A 24,157-nucleotide genomic window follows, 5' to 3' on the forward strand; every position below is an offset into this window, starting at 1 on the left:
TGTAGGTTAACTAAACCTATATTTAGATGGCTGTCACCTCTCTGTGAAAGTTGGCTGCTTAGTGAGGTGGCATCCAAAGTAGCCAAGATGTGAACAATCATCTTGGAATAGTGTCAGAAATTTTACTTCAGAGGCTGGCTAAAAATTCTGTCTCACGTACATTCAGCAGCTGAAATAAATGAAATGTTGTGTGTTTATTACCTGCAAAACCACAAATCTTGACATCCTCAACATATCAAACATATGCAGCAGACAATCTGCAGGAGCTTACTAATAAGATGTGGCCTCTGATCTCGTGAAGCTATTTTAAGGCAGAATTGCTATTGCCTATTTATAAAAGTCAAAGACTTGCTGATTGTAAGATCAGCATCAGCAAAGGTGATCATGACTGCAGAATATTTAATTCTAATAGTTTAATTCAAGCACTGGGCCTAATCACATATAGAGTCATCATCTTCCTAATCAAGGTATTATTTTTCAATGTTCAACAATGAAAGAAAGAGTTCAGCTACTTTCAATGCCTTCTGAAAGCCTTGTGGTTGAGTTAATTGTCATGCTTTGAGAGTTTTTCATTAGGGAAGACTGAGAACTATTATACCACAGCTTTATTGCACTGTTTGGGCTTAATAGTGATCAATACAATGTTAACAAGTGGGAATCTAACGTGCATAATATTAAATGAGAAATTGTTCCCATTTCCAGCTAAAATTGCTATTCTAAATCAAAGTTAATAGTGAATCTCGGCACCCAGAAGGGCAGTTGCTGCCTTATATCTGGAAAGTAATCATGGATTCTACAGCTTTTAAATTTCCCTTCACAAAAAAGCAAAAAGAGTAGTTGCTTCAGATCGATCTACAATTTTAAATGAGAACTATTCTGCCTATTCCTCTGGAATGTCAGACATCTACAAAGTATATCAGTAAAATAGGTTGCAAGGAACATGAAGTTTTTTTTTAACGTGATGCAACCTTTTCTAATTTGTTCATGCAATACGGGTTCACTGCCCATCCCTAAATGCCCGTTGAATTGAATGGGTTGTTAAGGTTATATTTAATTGTTGAAAATTATGATTGTAATGCTTCCACCCAAATTACTGAGCACAAAATAAAAACGAAACTAAATGGTGTTGGGGGCTTCGTGGGATGAGGTCTCAGTGACCTTTACATTTTACAGAACCCACTGTGATAAAAGAAGTGAGGCGGCAAAGTCCAGATTTACAGGTTACCTCTGCGCTAGTCTCCCAGGGGGACGGCTGCTGGGTGGGATAGAATTCCTAATCTCAAAACCCTCAGCAAGGAACCCAATTTGGATCTCTAGGACTTGAATCCGGTTTGATGGTTTCTCCACACTGATCTCTTTTCTGACTGACAAAGGTCAAATAATTACTTGAGTGCAAAGGCCGTACTCCTTAGTTGGTTGACCTTTCACACCTGGAGCCAGGAAGCTGCTTGACTTCAGCACAAAGCCCAGGCCTGACAGTCGACTGAAGTGCTGTACTGAGCTAGTCGCTCACTGTCAGAGATGACCCTGTCTGAGTCTGGCCCATTGGAAAGTTGGGAGACAGCATGCTGTGATTCTGCAAGGGTCCTGGCGCGCATGCGTACACCAAGATTGCCCAGGAATTTCCAGAAGGCTGATTTCTACTACCCATGAACCTCTGCAAACATCTCCAGGCTGAATTTTATCAAAATTGACGCTGAGGTCAGAGTCATGTAAGACACATTTACATATTTATCCTTGAAATGTTACACTGTTGAATGATATTAATTCCTACTTAAGACCTCATCTTGCTATTTACATATTCAACCAGTGACAAATACATAATGAGGCTTGGCAGGAAGCCCAGACAACCATGATTCTCCTGAAACCTCTGAGCCCCTGGGTCATTGCCAGGTCGTGTCATATCTTCACTGCTCACAGCAGGTTCAGTGAGTGGAAACGTTTCAGATTTCAGCTGCTGAAACTTTAAAAGGATTGATACCTTTCTTAGGCTGCAAATTAATGGTGTTGTTTAAAACACACTGGGTTTAACGCTATGAAAAGTTGTCAAACACAGAGAATGCTGAGGAAACCCAACAGATCTGGTAGCATCTGTGGAGAAAAGCAGTTAATGTTTCAAATCTGGTCGGACTTTTCTTCAGAACTCATTTATCAAGAAATGACTGTTCCTTTTAAGTATTTTTTACACATTCCTTTGTCACGATAGAGTCCATTGCATCTCAACAGGATAATGGGGGCATGAAAGGGGAATCTTGATATGGCAAAATGGGAGGTGGGGCAGATCTTGATGATGGGGCCATGAGGTGTTTGGGGATATAAGGGTGGCACTGATGGGGCTTAGGGAGTGTTTGGGGATGAGAGGGTCCTGCTCGTTCTTTTAGCGAAGTAGATGAGACAAATGTCGACCTTCAAACAGCAGCCTGGACTCCACTGGCCTGACTGCAACTAGCAACAGCCTCTGACATTGAAAGTCCTGCCTTCAGAACCAGCATTTACTGACTTCCACTACCCGTCTCCAGGCTGAAAATCTATCCTGAAATTCTCCCCTGTGTATCTGCAAACAGTGAATGATTTCTCAAACCTAATCCGGTGTTGAACTCTATGAATGACACAGTGTTATTGATCAATCTGGTGACAGCATCTTGTGAATCTTTGCACGGACAGCATTCGTCGATAGATGGCACTTACTTGACATTTGCCTGTATCAAGGTCACAGACGTTACTGTGGTTGTTGCACTTGCATGAGACACACACGGTATTGAGTGACTGTAGGCCATCGATCATCTTTTGTCTATAGAACCCAGGAGCACATTCCTTTAAAATACCAAGACAACAGAAGTAAAGATTTCTCACTAATGGATGACTTACCACTGACCCGTTCTACACCTTATCCACATCTTCATTGGCAAATGGTTTAAAATAGAGCAACATTTAAAGGGCATTTGGATGGGTGTATGAATAGGAAGGGTTTGGAGGGATATGGGCTGGGTGCTGGCAGGTGGGACTAGATTGGGTTGGGATATCTGGCCGGCATGGACCGAAGGGTCTGTTTCCGTGCTGTACATCTCTATGTCTATGTCTATAACTATGGTTGATTTATGCTGCCAGATTAAGTGAAAAATTGATCAGCACAAATACATTCTGGTTGGATCTACCGTCACATGGAGTCATAAAGCACAGAAACAAACCCTTCGGTCTAACCAGTCCATGCCGACCACAATCCCAAACTAAGCTAGTCCCACCCACCTGCACTCGGCCCATATCCCTCCAAACATTTCTTATTTGTGATTTCTTATCTTTTAAATGTTATAACTATAAGCACCTCCACCACTTCCTATGGAAGTTCATTTCACACATGAACCACTCTCTGTGTAAAAATGCTGCCCCCTCAGATTTAAAATAGACCTTTCTCCTCTCGCCTTAAAAATATGCCTCTAGCCTTGAAATCACTAACCCCAGGGAAATGACACTTGCCATTCACCCTATATAAACCCCTCATGGTTTTATAAACTTCGACAAGGTCACCCTTTAACCTCCTCTGTTCCATTGTATTCTGTCATCACTGATCACTGTGCTATTTGGTACTTGTATTGATTTCCAGACTTGATTACACCCAAACCCCATCTACAGTGTCAAAATATTGCCAGTGCGGGACCTCTAAATTATGAGCAGAAAATATTGGAGGGACTCCGCAGGCCAGACAGCATGCCTGAAGAAAAAGACTTTCTTCAAAGGTGCTGCATAACTGGCTCAGTTATTCCAGAATTTTCTATTTATAAACCTATCCCCACTTCCTCATGTATTTTTTTTCGGTCTCTGTGGCAAGCACTATAGGACTGATGCTTTCGTCTACATTTCTTCGTTTAAAGAAAAATCTCAATATTTATTCCAGCTACAAGCTCTTTTTTTTTCCTAAGGGAGTTTTAACAAATAGACCAACTTACCAGCATCTAATACATACACAGCAAAGGTCATCTTAAATAAAAATTGAGAGAATACTTTAATGGTGTTCCCATCTGATCGATCAAAGGGAAACAATCATGACAGTGAGGGGTGATAATTGTTGTGTTCACGATCCAATGATTAAACAGTCCAAATGCCATCATTGCAAATGGATTTGGCAAGTGACTCAGAATAAAGGGGTTCCAAATTATGATTGAGACTGAGAAGGAATTTCTTCTCTCAGAGGGTCATGTGTCTTTGGAACACCTTACCACAGACAGCTCTGGGGGGCAGAGTCCTCGTGTGCATTTAAAGCTGAGATAGATCGATTCCTGATCAGTTGGGGAATTAAGGGAAAGAGCAGGAAAGTGGATGTGAGGAATGTCAGATCAGCACAATTCGACTGAATGGCAGAGCAGGCTCAAGGGGCCGAATGGCCTACTCCTGTTCCTACTTCTTATGGTCTTATGGGACTCCAGTTTGTATATTTAAAGAACTGTGAATACACTTTAGGCTGCTTGCCCACTGACAGGCCCATCTGAGGGCAGAGCAATGACTGAGGTATCTAAGCTATCACACTTCCTGTTGCCAGGCATTTTTCCCAAACGAGGAATGGAGTGGCTGTGTTGAAATCCATCCCTTTCCAAGACCGTATGTCACATAAATGTGAGATCTATCCATTTTGGTAGGAACAACGGCAAAATGGACTATTGTTTAAATGGAGATAAACTGCAGCATGCTGCTGTGCAGAGGGACCTGGGCATGACTTAGAAAAAATTGGTTTGGAGGTGCAACAGGTAATTAAGGCGGTAAATGGGATATTGTACTTCATTGCTAGAGGGTTGGACTTTATCAATAGCGAGGTTACGCTGCAACTGTACAGGGTATTGGTGAGGCCACACTTGGGGGCCACACCTGGGACATAAACGTTTGAGATTTCAGCTGCTGAAACTTTAAAGGATTGATACGTTTATTCCTTACTTGGGAAAGAAGGTACTGGCACTGAAGGGGACGCAGAGGAGGTTCACAGAGTTGAGAGGGTTGGCTTATGAGGAGAGATCAAACAGACTGGGATCACACACACTGGAAATTAGAAGAATGAGGGGGGACCTTATAGAAACACGTGAAGGGAATAGATAAGGTGGAAGCAAGGAGGTTATTTCCACTGGAGGTTGAAATTAGAACTAGGGGGCCCAGCCTCAAAGTAAGGCAGATATGGGCTGAGTTGAGAAGGAACTTGGTCATCCAAAGGGTTGTGAATCTGGAATTCCTTGCCCAGGGAAGCTACCTTGTTGAATGTTTTTAAGGCAAGATAAATATAATTTTGAACAGTGAAGGAATTAAGGGTTATGGTGAGAGGGTGGGTAAGTGGAGCTGAGGCCATGAAAAGATCAGCCATGATCGTACTGAATGGTGGAACAGTCTCAATAGGCCAGATGGCCTACTTCTGCTCCTAGTTCATACGTTCTTGTGAATAGTGTGAGCATCTCAGAGGTTAAATCATCTTGAGCCAGCCTCACCACCCACAAGAGCGTGACTGAACTGAGTCTCAGCTCTATTTTCCTGCTTTTGCTCACAACCATACCTAACCAAAGTTCCACTTACTCCCGTTTTGAAAGATCCAAATTCCCTCGCAGCCATAAACTTTCATAAAGAGTGTTCCAAAGTTGCACCATGCTTAAACTTGGATCTACAGTTCACTACTCCTGCACCAAAGACCCAATTACACTGTAGAGTTTTGAACTGACTGAACACAACATCTAGTTAGCATCTAAATTATAATCTGCTCCTGGTTTTCAAAGGTTTTTAGATCCAGCCAGCTTCATGCATTTGGCTGCAGTGTCATCCTAACTGGGTGAAAGTTACTGATCAATACACACAGCTCTGTTCAGTTGCTGGAAATACAGGTTAGAATTGCTTGGTATCACCCAGCTCATCAATACCTGGCAGGAAAGGCCTGTGTATCCAGGGGGACAGTCACAGATCTCAATCTGACGTGCACGATCTCTCAATGCATGAGTTCCATCATCCTCCATCGCAATCTCCATGGAGATATTAGAAATCCTGACAAGGTGAGGACAGGTATACAATGTGAACAGACTTCATTAATACAAGAAGCAAACAGGTGGTGATTTTCTTTTGTTTATCGAATATGATATTCACCTCCTTTCTCTAACATAGTAAATAAGAACCATTCAACAATTTGCTGCTGCACTGTGTTTTTTTTAAACAGTCTTTCAGAGCTGGGACACCATTTGCTATCCATCCCGAGCTGCCCCGTGTGAAGGTGGTGCCTGATATGAACAGGAGTCAGAATGGGTCCGACAAAAGGAATCTGGGTCACTCTCACCCACTTCCTCATGGCCTCATCTCACAAATGAATCTCCCTCTGCAGCTTGCTGACGGCAAGTCCCCAACCTAATCATGATGCCTGGGTCCAGTGAGCTACCTGTTTGTGACTCACAGCTCACCTGCTTTATTGTAAGGGAAGGTAAACTCACAATGTGCCAGAGGACCATGCTCTCATTAGAGAGAGAGAGAGAGAGAGAGAGAGAGAGAGGTGACCGGTGGTGGTTTAACCGGAGGGTCACTGCACCTCAGGTGAGGGGAGTGTTTGAGAAGGAGTCCTTCCTGGTCACCTCAGCCAGCGTGGGAGTTGAACCCGCACTGTAGGCATTACTCCGCATGACATTCTAGATTAGTGGTGCTGGAAGAGCACAGCAGTTCAGGCAGCATCCAAGGAGCAGCAAAATCGACATTTCGGGCAAAAGCAGTAGGGTTAAAATCAATAAGGTAAAAACAATGACTGCAGATGCTGGAAACCACTGCGAATCCTCTTGCAAGGATGCCTGCCTTGAAGAAGTTTTCCTCCTCTCTCTGCAAGAATCTCAGTGAGTCCCTCTCCCACTGCAACTCCCAGGTTATTTACTCTATGCTATTTTCTCCACATCCCCACCCTTCTCCAGCTTATCTCTCCACGCTTCAGGATCTCTGCCTTTATTCCTGAAGAAGGGCCTTTGCCCGAAACGTCGATTTGGCTGCTCCTTGGATGCTCCCTGAACTGCTGTGCTCTTCCAGCACCACTAATCCAGAATCTGGTTTCCAGCAGTTGCAGTCTTGTTTTTACCTTATTACTCTGCATCACAATCTACCTATCCAGTTAATTGAGTTAACTGACCCCATATATTGGAATGAAGTTGGAGACCTCAAAATAACAAAATGGTGATGTGACTCCCCCCCTGAAATGAGAGCCTGAGCAATACATTCTTCCAGTCCCTCACTGCAGGAATCATACTCACCCTAAACTATTGATGTGCAGTGGCAACAGTGTGTATAATCTACAAAAGCACACTGCAACAACTCATCAAAACTCCACCAATAGCCCTTTCCAAACCTGGGAACACCAACACCTTCAATTTTCTCTCCCAGACAAGGACCATCCTGACTTGGAACTATATAATGATTCTTCTACTGGCGCTGGGTCAATATCCTAGAACTCCCTTCCTAACCTCACTATAGGTATACCTAGACATCAAGGACAGCAGTGATTCAAGAATGCAACTCTCTAACACCTTCTGAAGGGCAATTAGGGATGGATAACAAATGCTTGTCCAGCCAGTGACACTCACATCCCATGAAAGAATAGAAAAAGGACACATTTTACAAACAATAATCCTCGGGATACTGAGATACAAAAATACATTGCAGCATGCGCACTGTGACGTAAAGGGCGAAGTGATAAGCATTGTCAGGACCTTGTTCCAACAGCTCTTCCTGAGTAGGCATCCTTACTGAGAACATATAGAACATAGAACATTACAGCACAGTACAGGCCCTTCGGCCCTCGATGTTGCGCCGCCAAGAAACGGAGTGACTTGCTGAGTATTTGCGATTACACTTTGGAATTTGTAAAGTGTTCCTGCAGTACGGTTTGGTCAACTCACTTGTTACAAACCATTAGGGTCATTCTCAGGCCAAACAGTTGATCAGCCGAAGTAGCCATTAGCCCTGAGACGAATTACATTGCCAACACAGCCAATGAGCAAGGTATTTCTTATATAAATGCGAGCTTTCTGAATTGTAACTATTCACTCACGTCCTGCAATTCTGATTTCCAGACCTCTTTGTACGATTGTGGTAAAATGAGCTATTTTTAATGGATGCGATGGTAACAATGAACAGAGTCTTCTAAAATGGCAGTGCCCAGTAGAGTCAGGGCCCACTTGGCTGCCCCAATGGCGTGCTCCCCTTGGCCCTCACTGAGCATGCCCAGAATCCATAACTGGAAAGGGCCTTCCAGAGGTGGCCTCCACGAAAATCTCTTCCGGAGTTTTCCTTGGCCATAGACCATGGAATTCAATGGGATTGAGGCACTGGAACTCATACATTCTAAAGCCACAAACGCAGCAGTTTGTGTTTTAGTTCACTAGTGACAGTGTCTATAATTTTACACTGAAGTCCATCGCCTTGGGGGTGGGGGGGCGGGCGGGGGAAGGTGAATGTATCCCCACCAACAGAGGTCTGTTAACTGGTGGAAGGTGGGGATTTGGCCACTCACTTGAGATGACCTGCCACCTCAGGGCCCTTCTGCCCAGCCACTCTGAGGCTCTCTAGCCATCCCCAGGGTCCCATTGTGAGGAACATGTGTCTCAGGCTGGAGCGGGAGAAGGGAGGTGAAACCCAGCAGTTTGAGCAGAGCAAGTTTGCGGTTGATGACAGAGGGGCTGGGTGAGAGGGAGCTGCCAAAAGGGACAGCCTGTGAAGGGCACCTAATGGTTAAAAGGTAAGCCATTGATGGAGGAGTCCCAGCCTCTTTCAGATCCTCAAAGCCTGACCTGGATTATCTTCTGGGTTTGAACTCCTCCAACCGCCTCAAAATTGAGACTGGGTGGGAAACGGTCCTTAAGCAGTCATCGATTACCCACATAAGGGTTCATTAGGCCTAGACCGTCTCAAAGTAATATAGCAGAGAGGTCTAGGTGGCAAGGAGAATGATGGGATATGTCTCCTGGAGGATCATGTTGGCCCTTTGATCGGTGACCCCTACGGCCCTGTGTCCAAAGCCCTGTAGGTTTATTTATGCTTGAATTCAGTGTCACACCATAATATTGCTTACCTGCTTTGCTGGAGTCCAGTACCATAGGAAGCTTTAATCAGGAAATATTCAACGTTGCTGAGGACCGACATGAAGTCAAGGCGGGTGACAGGTTGGTCAGAGGCTGAATTGAAATACTTCCATTCATGCTTTCAAAATACAAAGGGAATTACAGAACATCAAACACACAGAAAGAGAGCAAATAACAGCCAGAGCTCACCCCAGCAATTGCTGGGGGAGAGTTCGATTCTAGGGACACTGATTTTTCTTTAGAAGGTTGCTCTGGTTAGAACATCAATTCCTCGACAAAGGATGAAGTTTATGACTGCATTTAAATACAGCAACGTTCATAAAAAGTAGCATGTAACACCTTTCTTTTAAACATTTCCTCCCCTCCCAACTCTCTTAAAATTGATTGTAACAGCTTTAGGGGCGATTCTTATTTCCAGCACAGGCCAGAAAACTGGAAAACGGAAGGGCTGCTACACTCCATGAACTTCCTTTCCACCACTGGGGGAGTGGGGGTGGGGGTGGGGGTGGTTCAGTCTACTCATCAGTTTATAATGGAAGCTTCTGCAATACTCCAGTCTTGTCTCTAAACCTAATCCTATCCTCTCTCTGAAACTGGATAGAGCAGGCTAGTCTGCTGGGGGAAACAACTTAATTTGATTTATTATTGTCACATGTATCTAAATACAGTGAGAAGTTTTGTTTTGCCTGCAATGCATGCAGATCATATCGATGAAGATTGCAGGGTGATTGAACAGAGCGAGGAATACATTGTTGCAGCAGCAAAGAAGGTGCATGAAAAGTAAGACCAACATTAAATTTGAATTGGAGAGGTCCATTCAGGAGTCTAATAACAGCGGGGAAGAAGCTGTTCTTGAATCTGTTGGTACTTATGTGTAGGCTTTCGTATCGTCTGCCTGACGGAAGGGGTTAGAAGAGGTTATAACCAGAGTGGGAGGAGTCTTAGATGATATTGGCTGCCTTTCCGCAGCAGAGGGAAATGTAGATGGTCATTTCTGCACCTCCCTACTCCCATCACGTCCTGTAAATAAACACATTGCTCATTTCAACAGAGTTAAGAGTGACCCAGAAAGGGTTTCCTGCTCCACTTCCACATGTATTGCCCTCTCTGACACAGCAGGTAACTCAACACAGACTAAGATCAAAACAATCGAAAGAACGGCAGATGCTGGAAATCAGAAACAAAAACAGAAATTGCTGGAAAAGCTCAGCAGGGCTGGCAGGGTCTGTGGAGAGAAAGCAGAATTAACGTTTTGGGTCCAGTGATTCTTCTCCAGAACTCGATCAAACCCTATCGCTTCCCACTACATGTAGCATCTAGGGCAAGTACTGACAGGCTTGGATTAAATCCAAGCAGAATTCAGCCATTTGGGACTAGAAAAACTATACTAAAAACTACTACATCACAAACAATGTCACATTTCCATGAAGTATTTACTCTATTTAGGGGATGATGTGACAAAAAAGGCAATCAAATGGCACTGTGAGGAGAGAACATTCTCCGGCAACGTCAGTGAAATAAAGTGATAATTCGAAAACTCTCGCTTTAACGATCAATGTTTGACAAACTGGGTCCATTGACTTTATTACACCCAGTAGTTACACTCCTCATAGTCTGTATTTAATAGAGTGTTGAAGCAAGTATTCACAGACCAACACTTGCAACATTTACAAAATTCTTCTTGCAGCAATTAAATTTCATATTGCACATTTTTTTTTGACATCTTAAATCCATATTACGGCCATTAATTTTGCTCCATCTAAAATATTCGATGCGACTCAAATACTCCCTTGAATAAAGGAAAGAATGCAACATTTAATGCAATGATAAACCACAGGAAAGGAGCCAAGCTGTTCCATGCTCATTAATCTGTGGGTGTAATTGTCAGGTTTTTTTTCCACAGAGTGACTGTAACGTGTCAAAGCAGAGAATGCAGCCACCAACGGTGAGATTCTCTGCAGTATGGACATAAATGGATACAATCCATTTGTATGCTATGGACGCCATTTTTTCAGGGCATAATTTTGAAACTGTGGGCAAAGTCTTAGTTAGAAAATAAAGTGAAAGTGACAAATTAACAGACGTTGTTCTTCTGAAGGTATCCAAATGTGCAAGAGCAATCTTGTTTTGTTTAAGAAAAAGTGCAAGCAATGGAAAAACATCAAAGCCACACGGGTATTTCATGGTTTGGAAAATCCAAAGGTCTAACGGACTGGATTAGGCACTGATTGGTCGCACAATTAACAATCCCAATCACAGAGAATGTGGCAGATCCAAATGCAGAGACCATAAGGGACAGCAGTAGAATTAGGCCATTCAGCCCATCAAATCTGCTTCACCATTCAATCATGGCTGATAGATTTTTCCAACCCACTCTCCTGCCTTCTCTCCATAACCCTGGCTCCCTTTACTAATGAAGAACCTATCTATCCTCATCTTAAATACACTCAATGACTTGGTCTCCACAGCCTTTTGTGGCAATGAGTGCCATAGGTTTATCATATCCTGGCTGAAGAAATTTCTCCTCATCTCAGTCCTAAAGGGCCATGCCTTCACTCCAGAAATGTGCCCTCGGGTTCTAGTCCCTCCTACTAGTGGAAACATCTTCTCCACGCCCATTCTATCCAGGCCTCCCAGTTACCTGTAAGTTTCAACCAGATCCCTCCCTCATCCTTCTAAGCTCCGGCTGTAGTGATTGTAACAAGGTCAGCCTGGTGGATTTCACAGAGTTTAAGTTCCTTGACTGGGGCTGTGAAACTGGTCCAATCAGGGATTCCTGGCTGAGCTATAGCAACAGGAGTGTCAGAGAGCTGGCTCTGAGGAAGCCATACAGTGCCAAGTACTATGTACGTGTAAATAAAGGGTGACTTGGTGATGGGATATCGGCCTCTGGGAAGTTAGTTCATATGGAGTATAGATTCAGAGTCCTCAACCACTCCTCACAGAACAAGCCCTTCATCCTCAAGATTGTTCTTGTAACCTCTTCTGGTCTCCCTCCAATGCCAGCAACTTCCTTTGATACAGGGTCCAAAACTGCTCACAATATTCCAAATGCAGTCTGACCAGAGCCTTATACAGCTGCAGCAGTACATCGCTGCTGTTGTATTCTAGCCCTCTCGAAATGAATTCGAAGCCTGCTTTTGTCTTCCATATGCCAAGTGAACCTGAAATTGACCATTGTATTCAAAGAGTCTTGGAGATGTACAGCACGGAAACAAACCCTTTGGTCCAACCCATCCATGCCAACCAGATATCCCAATCAACACGTTTCACCATATTCACCTAGTACTTTCGTATTTTTAGGCTTAATTGTACTTGTTTAGCTAAACAAATGCAACAGGTAAGAACGAAACAAGGTAAGCATGTGTAAGTGTTACTAAAAACCAAAACTCACAAAAGAACTTACTTTCCAAACTGTAAACATTGCAGTGAGTTTGAGGATATACCATTTAAAATGACAGTGATCTTATCCAATGTTAAATGACAATCAGGGTCATTTATCTACAATAATTGAATATGCCAAATTATATTCTGACTACAAGGCTTTCTGGTATATTTGAAGCTCAAATACCACACCTTCTTTCAGATTTTGAGGAAAAGTATAAACCAGTTGCCTTGTTTATTAATTTATGACCCTTTATTGTTGTAACTGATCTTTACTTTATAACCTTACGTTAAGCACTCGATAAATGTAGTTTTTTCTGAGGTGGATACCTTGAATATAGAAATATTAATCAGTTCAGTAATCCTGAGCGTTGGGAATAGTGGGCAGTGAACAGGTTATCTATGGAACTGAAGTGAAAGGTCAGAGTTTCTGCAGATTACAGGAGGGTGTTGTGACTTGCTGGCATTGAGAGTGAATACTAAAGATTAACAGATATCTTAAGAAAAATTGATAGCGCCAAGAAATTATTTGCATTGGCTGTGATGGATTGGGAATGTATTCGCATTTTGTCGAAATTCAGAATGGTTTGCTTAAGAACTTGTTCCAATGCTGATGTACCTGCTGCCTTTTTGAAGTGGTTCCAGCAAATAGCCTATTCTAGATGGCCACATCACAAAAGCAGCTAACTGAAGTAAACCTGCAGCCATCCAAAACTCCACTGCTGTGACCTAATGGGCAGCATGAAGGCTCAATGGTTAGCACTGCTGCCTCACAGCACCAAGGTGCCAGCTTCAATTCCAGCCTCTGGCAGCCGTCTGTGTGGAGTTTGCACATCCTCCCCGTGTCTGCATGGGTTTCCTCTGGTGCTCCAGTTTCCTCCCACATTCAAAAGATGTGCAGGTCAGGCGAACTGGCCATGGTGTTAGGTGCATCAATCAGAGGGAAATGAATCTGGGTGGGTTACTTTTTGGAGGGTTATTGTGGACGTGTTGGCCAAAGGGCCCATTTCCATCCTGTAGGGAATCTAATCAAAACTCACACCAGATTTTACAATGTTCATCCTTGTTTGCACATTCCTCCTTGACCTCACCCCTCCGTGGCTCTGTAGTCCCTTCCTGCTTGACATTTTGTGAACTCAGCGCCATTTAATTCTGGTGTCGTGAATGTTTCCGATTTCAACTGCTCCATTAGTGGTGCAGTCCATATCCACTTTAGGGTCACTTGTGCTGAGGACCATAAACACCAGCAATTTACTGTTGGCTCAATATATTAATCATCCCTTGACCCATTAGTCAGGGCCAATTCCTGCACCAAATGCTATTACTGTTATGTGAACCTTCAGGCCCGAATTCCAATTGTCCAAGCTTTTTATCGGCACTTTAATTTTACAAGGTAAGGGTGGAAACAAACTAGTCTGAAAGGATTCCCAGATGGAGTGGGAGCAAAGGCATGGGGAGATTTGTGGGAAGGGACTGAGTTCGGTTAGGGCGGGTGGGTTTTGGGTATGGGCATGAAAGTTGTAGAATCAGGTAGGGTGATCAGAACAGGTCAGATTTGGCTTGAAAATGAATCGAAACAGTTTGAAAATAGTAGACAGTGGCTTAGAATGAACTACACACCTGAACTGACATTGAGATCAGGCATCAGCATTCAAAACACTTCAGAATTTCATTTCTGGAAGATTTTTCGATGTTCCTTATGCCTTGAATGTTTTACTTGTTTTTGAGACAGAGACAGGGAAAACTGACAGGCAACTTTCAGGCATTTTGAGCTATTGGACAGGCTCACCTTTCTAAGAAATTTGCATAGAGCCAGACTTCAATTAAATTTTGTATCACAATGTTGAGATGTGCACATTAGCCAGTCAGGCAAAAGATGTTTTAATTGAATTTCAATCCCAATAAAAAAAATTTGCATATTGGCAAATCAGGTGGAAAAAAAATTGAATTGAAATGAGGATTTTGGTCCTATAGAAATTACCACCAATTATAGAACATTACTAAAGTATTCCCCTTGAGTAGGACTGGTGAAGGTGAAGCAGGAACTTGGGAGAAATTCCTTTACAGACAAATATGGGATACTTTACGACACTGAATGTTTGAGACAAAGACCACTGTGTCTCCAAGGGAAAATTGGATAAAGGTTTGAAGTGGCAGAGGATTCAGACTTCAGAGAAACTGAAACAGAACATTCTGGAAAAAAAGCTTGGCAGGTGAGATAGAGAGAGCAGCCGTCTCTGTGTGTAAAGAAGCTGCCTGATCTGCTGAGTTTATTCCAGCATCCACGGTTCCTGATTTCTGGGAAACAGGGATCCATTTTGAATTGCTATTAGATTAACGCCGTAAAAATGATAAACAAACAGCCAACATAGGGCACAAAGGGGATCAGATCAGAGGTGGGCAGGAGTGTCAAACAGACAGAACTGTATCAGTCACCTAATACAAGACCAGACTGACATTGAGCTTCACTGAAGTCAATGGTGTGACTGTCTAGCATCCATAACCAGTGCTACTTCAGCCCTGACCATGTCACACACAGTAATGCGGTCCTTCTGTGCTGTGAAATCCAAAGGGAATGTTTACAGTATAATGCTCACAATATTAAAGTAAGCAACATGTAGATAGATTCTAAAAGGCTCAGGTGTTAAAAAGCATTTTAATTTTCTCCTATTAAATAATAACACAAGCAGTGGCGATGTGAAAAGAAATCCCGACAACTGTGGTAGATCCAGACTCACCTCAGTCAGGTCTATCATGTGCCTGATTTGTTCTCCATTTGCAGGAGTTGGCATGTTCCTGTAAATTACCATTTTGCCGCTGTGGCGTCCTTTCAATAGGATCTGGGGCTCCAGGTTTAAGCTTCCAGAGCCTTCCAAGGCATAAAATGCAACCACATAACTCAGTTTCCCTCCATAGGCCAACAGCTGTTGAGAAAGGATCAGAACATTTCAAGGTCATGCAAGATTGAAACTTGTAATGTTTGTAATCACAATCACTGTGGTAATTCATTGAGGGGTTCCTCCTGACCTTACCTTATGATGGCCCCCAAGCTCCATACAATTCAGTATCACTCTCTAACAGACAGAGATGTGTCTGACCCTTGAGGACAATGGATCATTCCTGACCACTATACACAACAGACACATCATTGAAAGGCACGCACATACACCACACAAACACACCATACACACAGATACACCACACACAGACACACACACACACCCACCACACAGACACACACACACCCACCACACAGACACACACACACACACCCACCACACAGACACACACACACACCACACAGACACACACACACACACCACACAGACACACACACACATATACCAGACACAGACACAAACACACACAGACACACACCACACACACACAGACTCACACACTACACACACAGACACACACACTACACACACAGACACACACACCATACACACACACCACACACAGAGACACCACACAGAGACACCACACAGAGACACCACACAGAGACACCACACAGAGACACCACACACCTGTTCTGAGAATCACACCTTCACACAGAAGGATGGTCAAAGAGAAAAACACTCTGTCACCACAACAGCCAACAAATACCAGCTCAATTAGTCAATGGAGCCTGTGGGATTTTTGCCAATGAGCAACAATGAAGAGTAAAATAGGAGTCAGGGTGGGGAGGTGTGAAGCAATTGGGGAGTGGTGGGGACTGAGCTGGGGGAATGACAGGGAGCAGGATTATTGGGAATGAGTTGGGGAATGACATGGAATGGAATCGTTGGGAGTGAGCTGGGGAATGACATGGAACGGAATCATTGGGAGTGAGCTGGGGGAATGAGTGGGAGTGGGATCACTGAGAGTGAGCTGGGAGAATGACAGGGAGCAGGATCATTGGGAGTGAGTTGGGGGAATGACAGGGAGCAGTGTCATTGGGAGTGAGATGGGGGAATGAGTGGGAGTGGGATCATTGGGAGTGAGCTGGGGGAATGAGAGGGAGCAGGATGATTGGGAGTGAGCTGGGGGAATGACAGGGAGCAGGTGTCATTGGGAGTGAGCTAGGGGAATGACACGGAGCAGTGTCATTGGGAATAAGCTGGGGGAATGACAGGGAGCAGGATCATTGGGAATGACATGGAACGGAATCATTGGGAGTGAGCAGGGGGAATGAGAGGGAACAGGATCATTGGGAGTGAGCTGGGGGAATGAGCGGGAGCAGGATCTTTGGGAGTGAGCTGGGGGACTGAGAGGGAGCAGGATCGTTGAGGGTGTGAGCTGGGTTTTGGGAAAGGGGAGTTGCTCAGGGCTTGTATAGGTCCCTGAGACAGCAGTCAGTCAAGAAGATCTCCTTTTCACTCACAGCTCAACATTCAACCAACATTTCAAGAACTTTTCTGTTTTGGTGATGGTGCCCATTACTATCCTATTCACTGGGTAGAATTTCCAGCTGGCATAAAGACAGTAATGGCAGGGGCAGCCTGCAAACTCTTCCAATCATTGCCATTATTTTCCGAAACAAGGAGAACACTCAAAAATAATGCCTCTTCTAGAATTACGAAAACAAGATGGGTTATTTTTCATTGTTTATTTTTGTAATTGTGTTGTTTGAGATTACGGCTCTGCTCAGGGCTAGATTTCTCTTTGCAAAATAACCCATCAAACTGTAACAACTTTGTACTTTACATCAATCTGAATGAACAGTAAATGTCCACAAGAGAAGCCTGCTGGGAAGGATGCTCCTGAAGAAGGCATATCCCCCCCCCCCAACTTCCAAATTAACAGTTTATTCCTCTTGATGGGAAACATACTGAATGTCACCTGTCTGTTCATAGCCGTGTAATCCGCTCTGTCAGCCTGTTCCATAGATATTGATGATACCAATGTATAGGTCCCAGTGTCGGAGCTCTGACCCTCCCACAGGGAACGAAAGGCAGGATGAGAGAGAGGACGGGAGAGGCGTCAAAGTCAGTTTGTTAACTTTCTAGCATTTCTTCCAGAATTAATAAAAAAACTGGAAGTTCAGTGATTCAGTATGTTTATAGCAGAGATTGATTGATTTCTAAATGTCAATGATGTCAAAGAATATGGGGATAATGCGGAAGAAAGACATTGGTCAGCCATCATAGTATCGAATGGCAAAACATGCTCAAAGGATTGACTGGCGTATTTCTGCTGATATGTCCTAAAGGTAGATGTATAAAATATCTGTAAATGTATAAAATAGGAGTCTTGTTATTATTTCCTATGTGTTTCATTAATTCACTGACTTTATTTGTAGTTTTCAGAAACGTAATGCCCAGTGTTGTTCAGTGCTGTGGTTTGTTTGCACCCGTTTCTCTCACCTTAGTGCCTGTGAACTGGGCAGGTAGTGACCAATAGTACGGCTCTGTTTGCAGATGCCTCTGTACTAGTGCAGCATCCAGCAAGGTCTCTGGGGGCTGAGCGAAGACCCCCTCTCTGGTACCAGTCAGGTTGCCTTGGGTGACAACACGCATTCTCAGCTGGTCAGGTGTCAGGGTCAGCTACACAGACACGAAATGATACTGTTATCCAACACTGAGCGCAACTCGCATTCTTACATTACCAGCCCTGCTAGTCATCAACACATTTTTCATGTGTCATCTGCAGCTACAACAAAAGTGATTAACCAGGCTTACTCACTTCAATCTAAATTATACTCTCCATATTGAAGCATCAATCATTTGATTCACAATGTCATGGTTAATCTGACTTTGCAGCATCTTATTCCACTAAACTATTAGCAGCAATATAAAAATTTAGCGAACTTTTCAAAAACTAAACTATTCCTTGCTAAAAATATAAACAATTTATATCTGTAAATACAAGCTGCAGAATTATTCTTGAAAAGTATCATTTACATTTCATGGCCAAGAAATGATCAATACAGCTCACTGGTTTGTTATCCATATTTACCAATGATAAGAATCTGCTTCACAGCTTCACAAACATTAGGATTTTTAAAGGTTTGTTATTGAAATAAGATCAAGACTGGCATTTATTGCCAATCCCCAACAACCCACAAGGCAGCAATGGATAGCTGCTTCATGGAAACACTAGTCTGTGTGCACTTACAATATTTACTTTTTTGCAGCAGCTTGATACAACTGACTGGCTTGCCCTGCCATTTCAGAGAATGGGGGAGAGTTGCTGTAGATCTGGAGTCACATGCAGGGCACACCAGGTAAGGTTACAGAATCTCTACAGACTGGAAGTCGGCCATTTGGCCCCATCAGATCCATGCTGACTCTCCAAAGAGCATCCCACCCAGACGCACACCCCCTACACTGTCCTTGTAACCCCACATTTCCTATGGGTAACCCACCTAGCCTGCATATTGCTGGATGCCATGGGCAATCTAGCATGGCCAATCCACCTGACCTGGCATCTTTGGACTGTGGGAGGAAACCCATGCAGACACGGGGAGAATGAGCGAGCTCCAAACAGACAGTCGCCCAAAGATGGAACTGAACCTGGGTCTCCTAACCACTAAGTCCCCATGCCCTCCCGTTGGCAGATTTCCTGCCCTCAAAGACGTTACCAAACCTGATGAACTTTTATCACAATTCAAAGATTTCATAGACATTATTAATGAATCTAGCATTTTATGCAGTTTTACTATTTCAATTTAATTGAATTTAAGTTCTTCCAGTCCTCATGATGGTATCCTTTATGAGTATTCGCCTGACTTTCCATCCTATTACTCTTGTAATATGACTACAGTGCTACACAACACCAAGACCCCAATGACTTTGTATTACCAGGTCATCAACTGAACTCCACTGAATATGTATCATTTCACAATTAATATATAGGAATAAAATGTACTAATATAATGACTTATTCCATTGTTGGATTATTCAATAATTATTACAGATTTAATGCTAATGTTTAATATTTATTTATTCATAATTATATTATAAAATATAACCTGCTTTTCTCATTCAGTGAGAGATACAACTAAAGACAGCCCAGTACAATGTAACTTATGAAGGTTTTCTTACTGGAATCCTGACCAATCCTTCGAGCTCGGAGCAGGAATTTGACACTCCAGAACAGTAACAACTGCTGCACCCCTCCGGGTGCTGGAGACTGAGAGCAAATGATCCAGATCTGCATTCATCGCAATGAACACCAGAAACACTGTCCTGAAAGGAGGGGACATGGTTTCACATGTTGCAGCAATACTCAGGATTACATCATGACAGAAGAAAGGGACTTTTCTTTTAATAAAGCATCATTGCAAACTTGGTTTCCATACCCTGTCAACTAAATCAACAAATCTAGATTAGGATTAACATTGAGGATTGAAAAAAACCTGAGTAAAAGCCCAAATATTTTTTAAATGCCAGTTGTAAGTGGAAGATACAGTCAGCAGAGGTGGTCTGACAGTGTAAACTGAAGGAGGAGGGGAGCATAAATGTCAACAGGGCTGAATGGCCTGTTTCTGAACCGAATGATAAATAAATCTTAAGGCTCATTTAGTGATGGTGTGATGAGGCATGACTTTCAGTAAGGAAGCAGGAAAGAGATTATCCAAATGAAGCAATTAGACTACATTAGCAGTGTCATTACTTTGGAAAGCTCCTCTGAAACTGGTGATTTAAGAAGAACTTTAAAAAGGCATCAACTGGCTTTTCAATAAGTTCCAACCTCAGTCACACTTTTTAAATGTATCAAATTGCTGACTTCCTAATCTTGCCAGTTGGCACATCCTTGTGTCAGGAAGAGCAGACCCTCACATCTGAACCAATTTGGGACTTTAAACGGCAGAGCATTGACGTTCCTTTCACGTTCAAGGAGTACTTTAGATACTCAAGTAACAGACAATCTTGTGTTATAGTCGACCCTGGACCTCTGTCCCCAAAATGCTACGTTTTCACTAATTCTTCTGCTAGGTTTGGGAGTAGAGTTGGTGGGAACGGTCTACTGAGTCTTTTTCACAATGAGCTCTTTGGTTGTTTAAATGTTGAAAATAAATTACCTGTGACAACCACTTCCTGCTCATTCAGCACCATGGCCAGCAACCCCTTCCACCAACATTTCCAGGAACCCAGTGGCGATTTCAACCCGTCAAAAGCATTACTCGTACCCCAGACATTTAGTCTAAAAACTTGTTCTCAAAGACTCCGATTTTACATGGATATACAGGAAGGTGGGATAATTCGAATCCTCACCAATAATTGCTGAGATCCCATCTCAGCTCAGCATCTTACACAGTTCTCCATTGTTGAGGGAAAATAAAAATCAGAAGTCAACTCATTCTGCACCCACCCTGCAGTGGAAGAGGAGGGGGCTAAATGTATAAAACAGATCATCTTAAACTGAGACAAGCTACTGGCTGCCACTCTTGACAACAACACACGAATGCAAATGAACATGAGAAAAATAGTCATGTGAAACAAGGTGTGATAAAAAGAGAAGCAAGTTAACAAATCCCAAGGATCCAGTGAAATAAATGATGATATACCTTACAGGGACAAAGCCCAGTGTGTTCCCCACAGCTGCACACTCCTTTGGTTAGGTCACATTTTTCAGGTCTGGTACCATTGAGATTGCACTTGCAAGCAGTGCATTGTGGGTAGCCTCGATGGCCAACGGTGCACTTGCTGCATTTTTCTCCACCGAACTCTTCTTTGCAAGGGCACTGACCGCTCACTCTGTCACACTGAAGACCAACAGAACCGACTACGCTGCAGTTACAAAACTGTGCAAAAATTAAAATGAACAGATGTAAGTATTTGGAGTTCTGGGAGCAGTTTTGGATACCACACCTTAGTAGTTACGTACTGGCCTTGGTAAGGGTGCAGAGCAGAATTAGAGATGGTACCTGGGATCAGGTTTACCCAGAGTTGAAAAATGTGATGCTGGAAAAACACAGCAGGCCAGGCAGCATCCGAGGAGCAGGAGAATCAGCATAAGCCCTTCTTCAGGTTTTCCCATCCTGAATCAGGACAGAACTGTGGCGAGGCAGGTGGCTGGGAGACCGGAAGAGCTGAGAGGGTTGGTGAAAATCTTTTCAGCCTCCTTGATTGACTGTATGGAGGTCATGAGGGAGTTTGGAAAGAGCTTGTCTTCTCACTGCCTGAGACTTTCATGGGAGCAGGAAGCCATTACAGAATCACAGGATTGTAACAGTGCAGGAGGAGGCTGATTGGCCCCTTGTTTCTGCACCAGCTCTCTGAATGAGCGCTATGACTTAGTGTGAATCCCTTGCTTTTTCAGCAGAACATTGTATCTTGTTTCTATTTATATCATCATCTAAAGTCCTCTTCAACTGAGCCTGCCTCCATCACTTCTAGGCAGTGCCTTCCAAACCTGGATAATGCACTTGTGTGAAGGAATCTTTTCTCATATCATACCTACCTGCTCGGTTTACCTTGTAGCTGTGCTCTCTTGCTCTTGATCCTTTAATGAGAAAGAACAGTTTTTCCCTATTTATCCTGTCCAGCCACCTCATTGTTTTGAAACATCCATCGAGTCTCCTGTTAGCCTTCTCCTTTTTCAAGTAAAAGATTCATGACCTGCCTAACCTTTCTTCAAAACTGAAGGTTCTCATCCCTGGAAACCTCCTCATAAACCTCTTCCACACTCTCACCAATTATCCCGAGGGTGTGACACTCAGAACTCAGTGTACACAGCCCTCCAGATGAGACCTTCTACAACTTCAGCACAGCCTTAAAAAAAAACACAAAGAACTGTGGATGCTGGAAATCTGAAACAAAAAAAAACACGTAAAATGCTGTCGAACATCTGCAGGTCTGGCAGCATCTGTCAAGGCAAAACAGACTAAACATTTCAGAATTGGCATCTGTTCTTTGTTAGTTCTGAACTCAAAACATTATCTCTCCACAGATGCTTACCAGGCATGCTGTGTTTGTCCAGCACTATTTTTGCTTTAACATAACCATCCTGTCTCTGTATTCGATATCCCTCTAAATACATCTTAGAGTCTTATACTGTATACTAACTGCCTGTTCGACCTATCCTGCTACTGTCAGAGACTTGTGGACAGACACAATCAGATCCCTCTGCTCCTGCACACTCTTTAAGATAGTGCCTGTTTTATACTGTCTCCCATGTTCTTTCTAAAAAAATGTATCATTTCACACTCCTCTGCGTTGAACTTTATCAAGCCACCTCTTTGCCTACTCCACCAACTTGTCAATGTCCTTTTACACTGATCACCTCACAGTTTAAAATGTTTCCCAAGTTTTGAGGTCATCAGCAAACTTGGAAGTTGTCCACTGCTCACCAAAATCTGATCAATTAATATCCACCATGTAAAGCAAATATCGACCCCTGGGGAAACCCCACTTTAAATACTCCTCTGCCCAAAGAATATCCACAGACAATTGTTCTTTGTTTCCATCTCTCCATCAGTTTTGTATCTATATTCTTCCAGTCTGGTGCTCTCTGAAACTGACCAGCTGTCTGAAACAGGCAGTGATGTAATAGTTTTATTGAATGCAGGAAGTGAACGTTTGGACAAAGAAAGTGAACAACAACGACATTTAATAACCATCCTTCCCCTCACCTATTGCTAGTCCCAGAATTTGGTCCAGTATCCTGTTGCTCCAGCCCATACCTGCTGCCCTCACTCTCCAGTGACATACTGACAGCAGAATCATCTCTGGGGTGACAAAGACCCCCTTCCTACAAAAATCACCCTTCACAGTTTGCTGGTGTTGGGGGTGGACTTGCGACACCAAGAGTTAATTTGCCAGGAAGGGGTGAATTCTGTAAGATTCAAAAGTGATTTGCTTCAATTTCTCAAGACCTTAAGGGAAACAGATAGAATAGATTGAGAGAAGCTATTTTGGTTCTAAGTTTGGAAGTCTTAGACTGGGGGCATAGTCAACAAAATTACAGACAGACCTTTCAGGATGGAACTTTATTCTGTAAGTGATGAGCTGTATTCATTCAGTTGTCAAATGTAATACTCGGATTGATAGACTGTTAATAACCAACAAGATTAAGGGGATATGGGGCAGAAGTGGGTGTATGGAGTTAAGTGGCATATACCCACAGGATAGGCTCAAGTAGGAAATGGCTTCCTCTAGTTCCTATCAATTGAGATAATGGTGACAAATGTGCTTTCATTATATTCTTATAACGTAAATTTGTTTGCTTTATTTTTATTGAGGAGCAGCTACATAACTCTTGGGAATATCTGCTAATTAAAGGCAAATTTCTCATTTGATACAAGTGACATTGGCAGAATTCCCAATCAAAAAGCTCTTGATTTCTGATCGTCATCCTTTGATCCAATTTGGACTGTGTGTTTTCCTTTAGTTCAAAAACTTTTCATATTTCAGCTGACCTTTTATTCTACAGAGGAAAATATTTCTTAAGAGGTGTAAGTAATATTTCCGTTGTGATAATTACTATGGAACAGATAGACTTCTTGTGAGAAAAAGTAAGCAACTTAAATTGCTTTAACTTGCAGTTCAGTAATTCTTGTCTTACTACATGATGATTTTTTAAAATGTTTTGGTAGTCATAGAATCCCAGTGTAGAAACAGGCCATTCAGCCCATTGAGTCCACACCAACCCTCCAAAGAGCATCCCACCCAGACCAATTCCCCAACGCTATCCCTATAACCCTGCAATTCCCACAACTAACCCACCTAGCCTGCATACTACAGGCAATTTCCCATGGCTAACCCACCTAACCTGCA

The 24,157-nt window shown here is 43.0% G+C and overlaps 1 protein-coding gene across 1 annotated transcript in view; it reads right to left on the bottom strand.

The window, feature by feature from the left end:
* Positions 1-24,157, bottom strand: part of lama1 (laminin, alpha 1) — a 308,489-nt gene that overhangs the window by 105,964 nt on the left and 178,368 nt on the right. Inside the window, exons 23-29 of the mRNA XM_060823828.1 lie at positions 20,947-21,183; positions 19,481-19,624; positions 17,801-17,980; positions 15,191-15,376; positions 9,059-9,186; positions 5,886-6,006; positions 2,689-2,814 (exon numbers count right to left, since the gene is read on the bottom strand). Of these exons, the coding sequence (XP_060679811.1) occupies positions 2,689-2,814; positions 5,886-6,006; positions 9,059-9,186; positions 15,191-15,376; positions 17,801-17,980; positions 19,481-19,624; positions 20,947-21,183 (1,122 nt within the window). The remainder of the gene's footprint in view (positions 1-2,688; positions 2,815-5,885; positions 6,007-9,058; positions 9,187-15,190; positions 15,377-17,800; positions 17,981-19,480; positions 19,625-20,946; positions 21,184-24,157) is intronic.

Source organism: Hemiscyllium ocellatum, chromosome 4 (genome assembly GCF_020745735.1).
Source record: "Hemiscyllium ocellatum isolate sHemOce1 chromosome 4, sHemOce1.pat.X.cur, whole genome shotgun sequence".
Taxonomy (NCBI): domain Eukaryota; kingdom Metazoa; phylum Chordata; class Chondrichthyes; order Orectolobiformes; family Hemiscylliidae; genus Hemiscyllium; species Hemiscyllium ocellatum.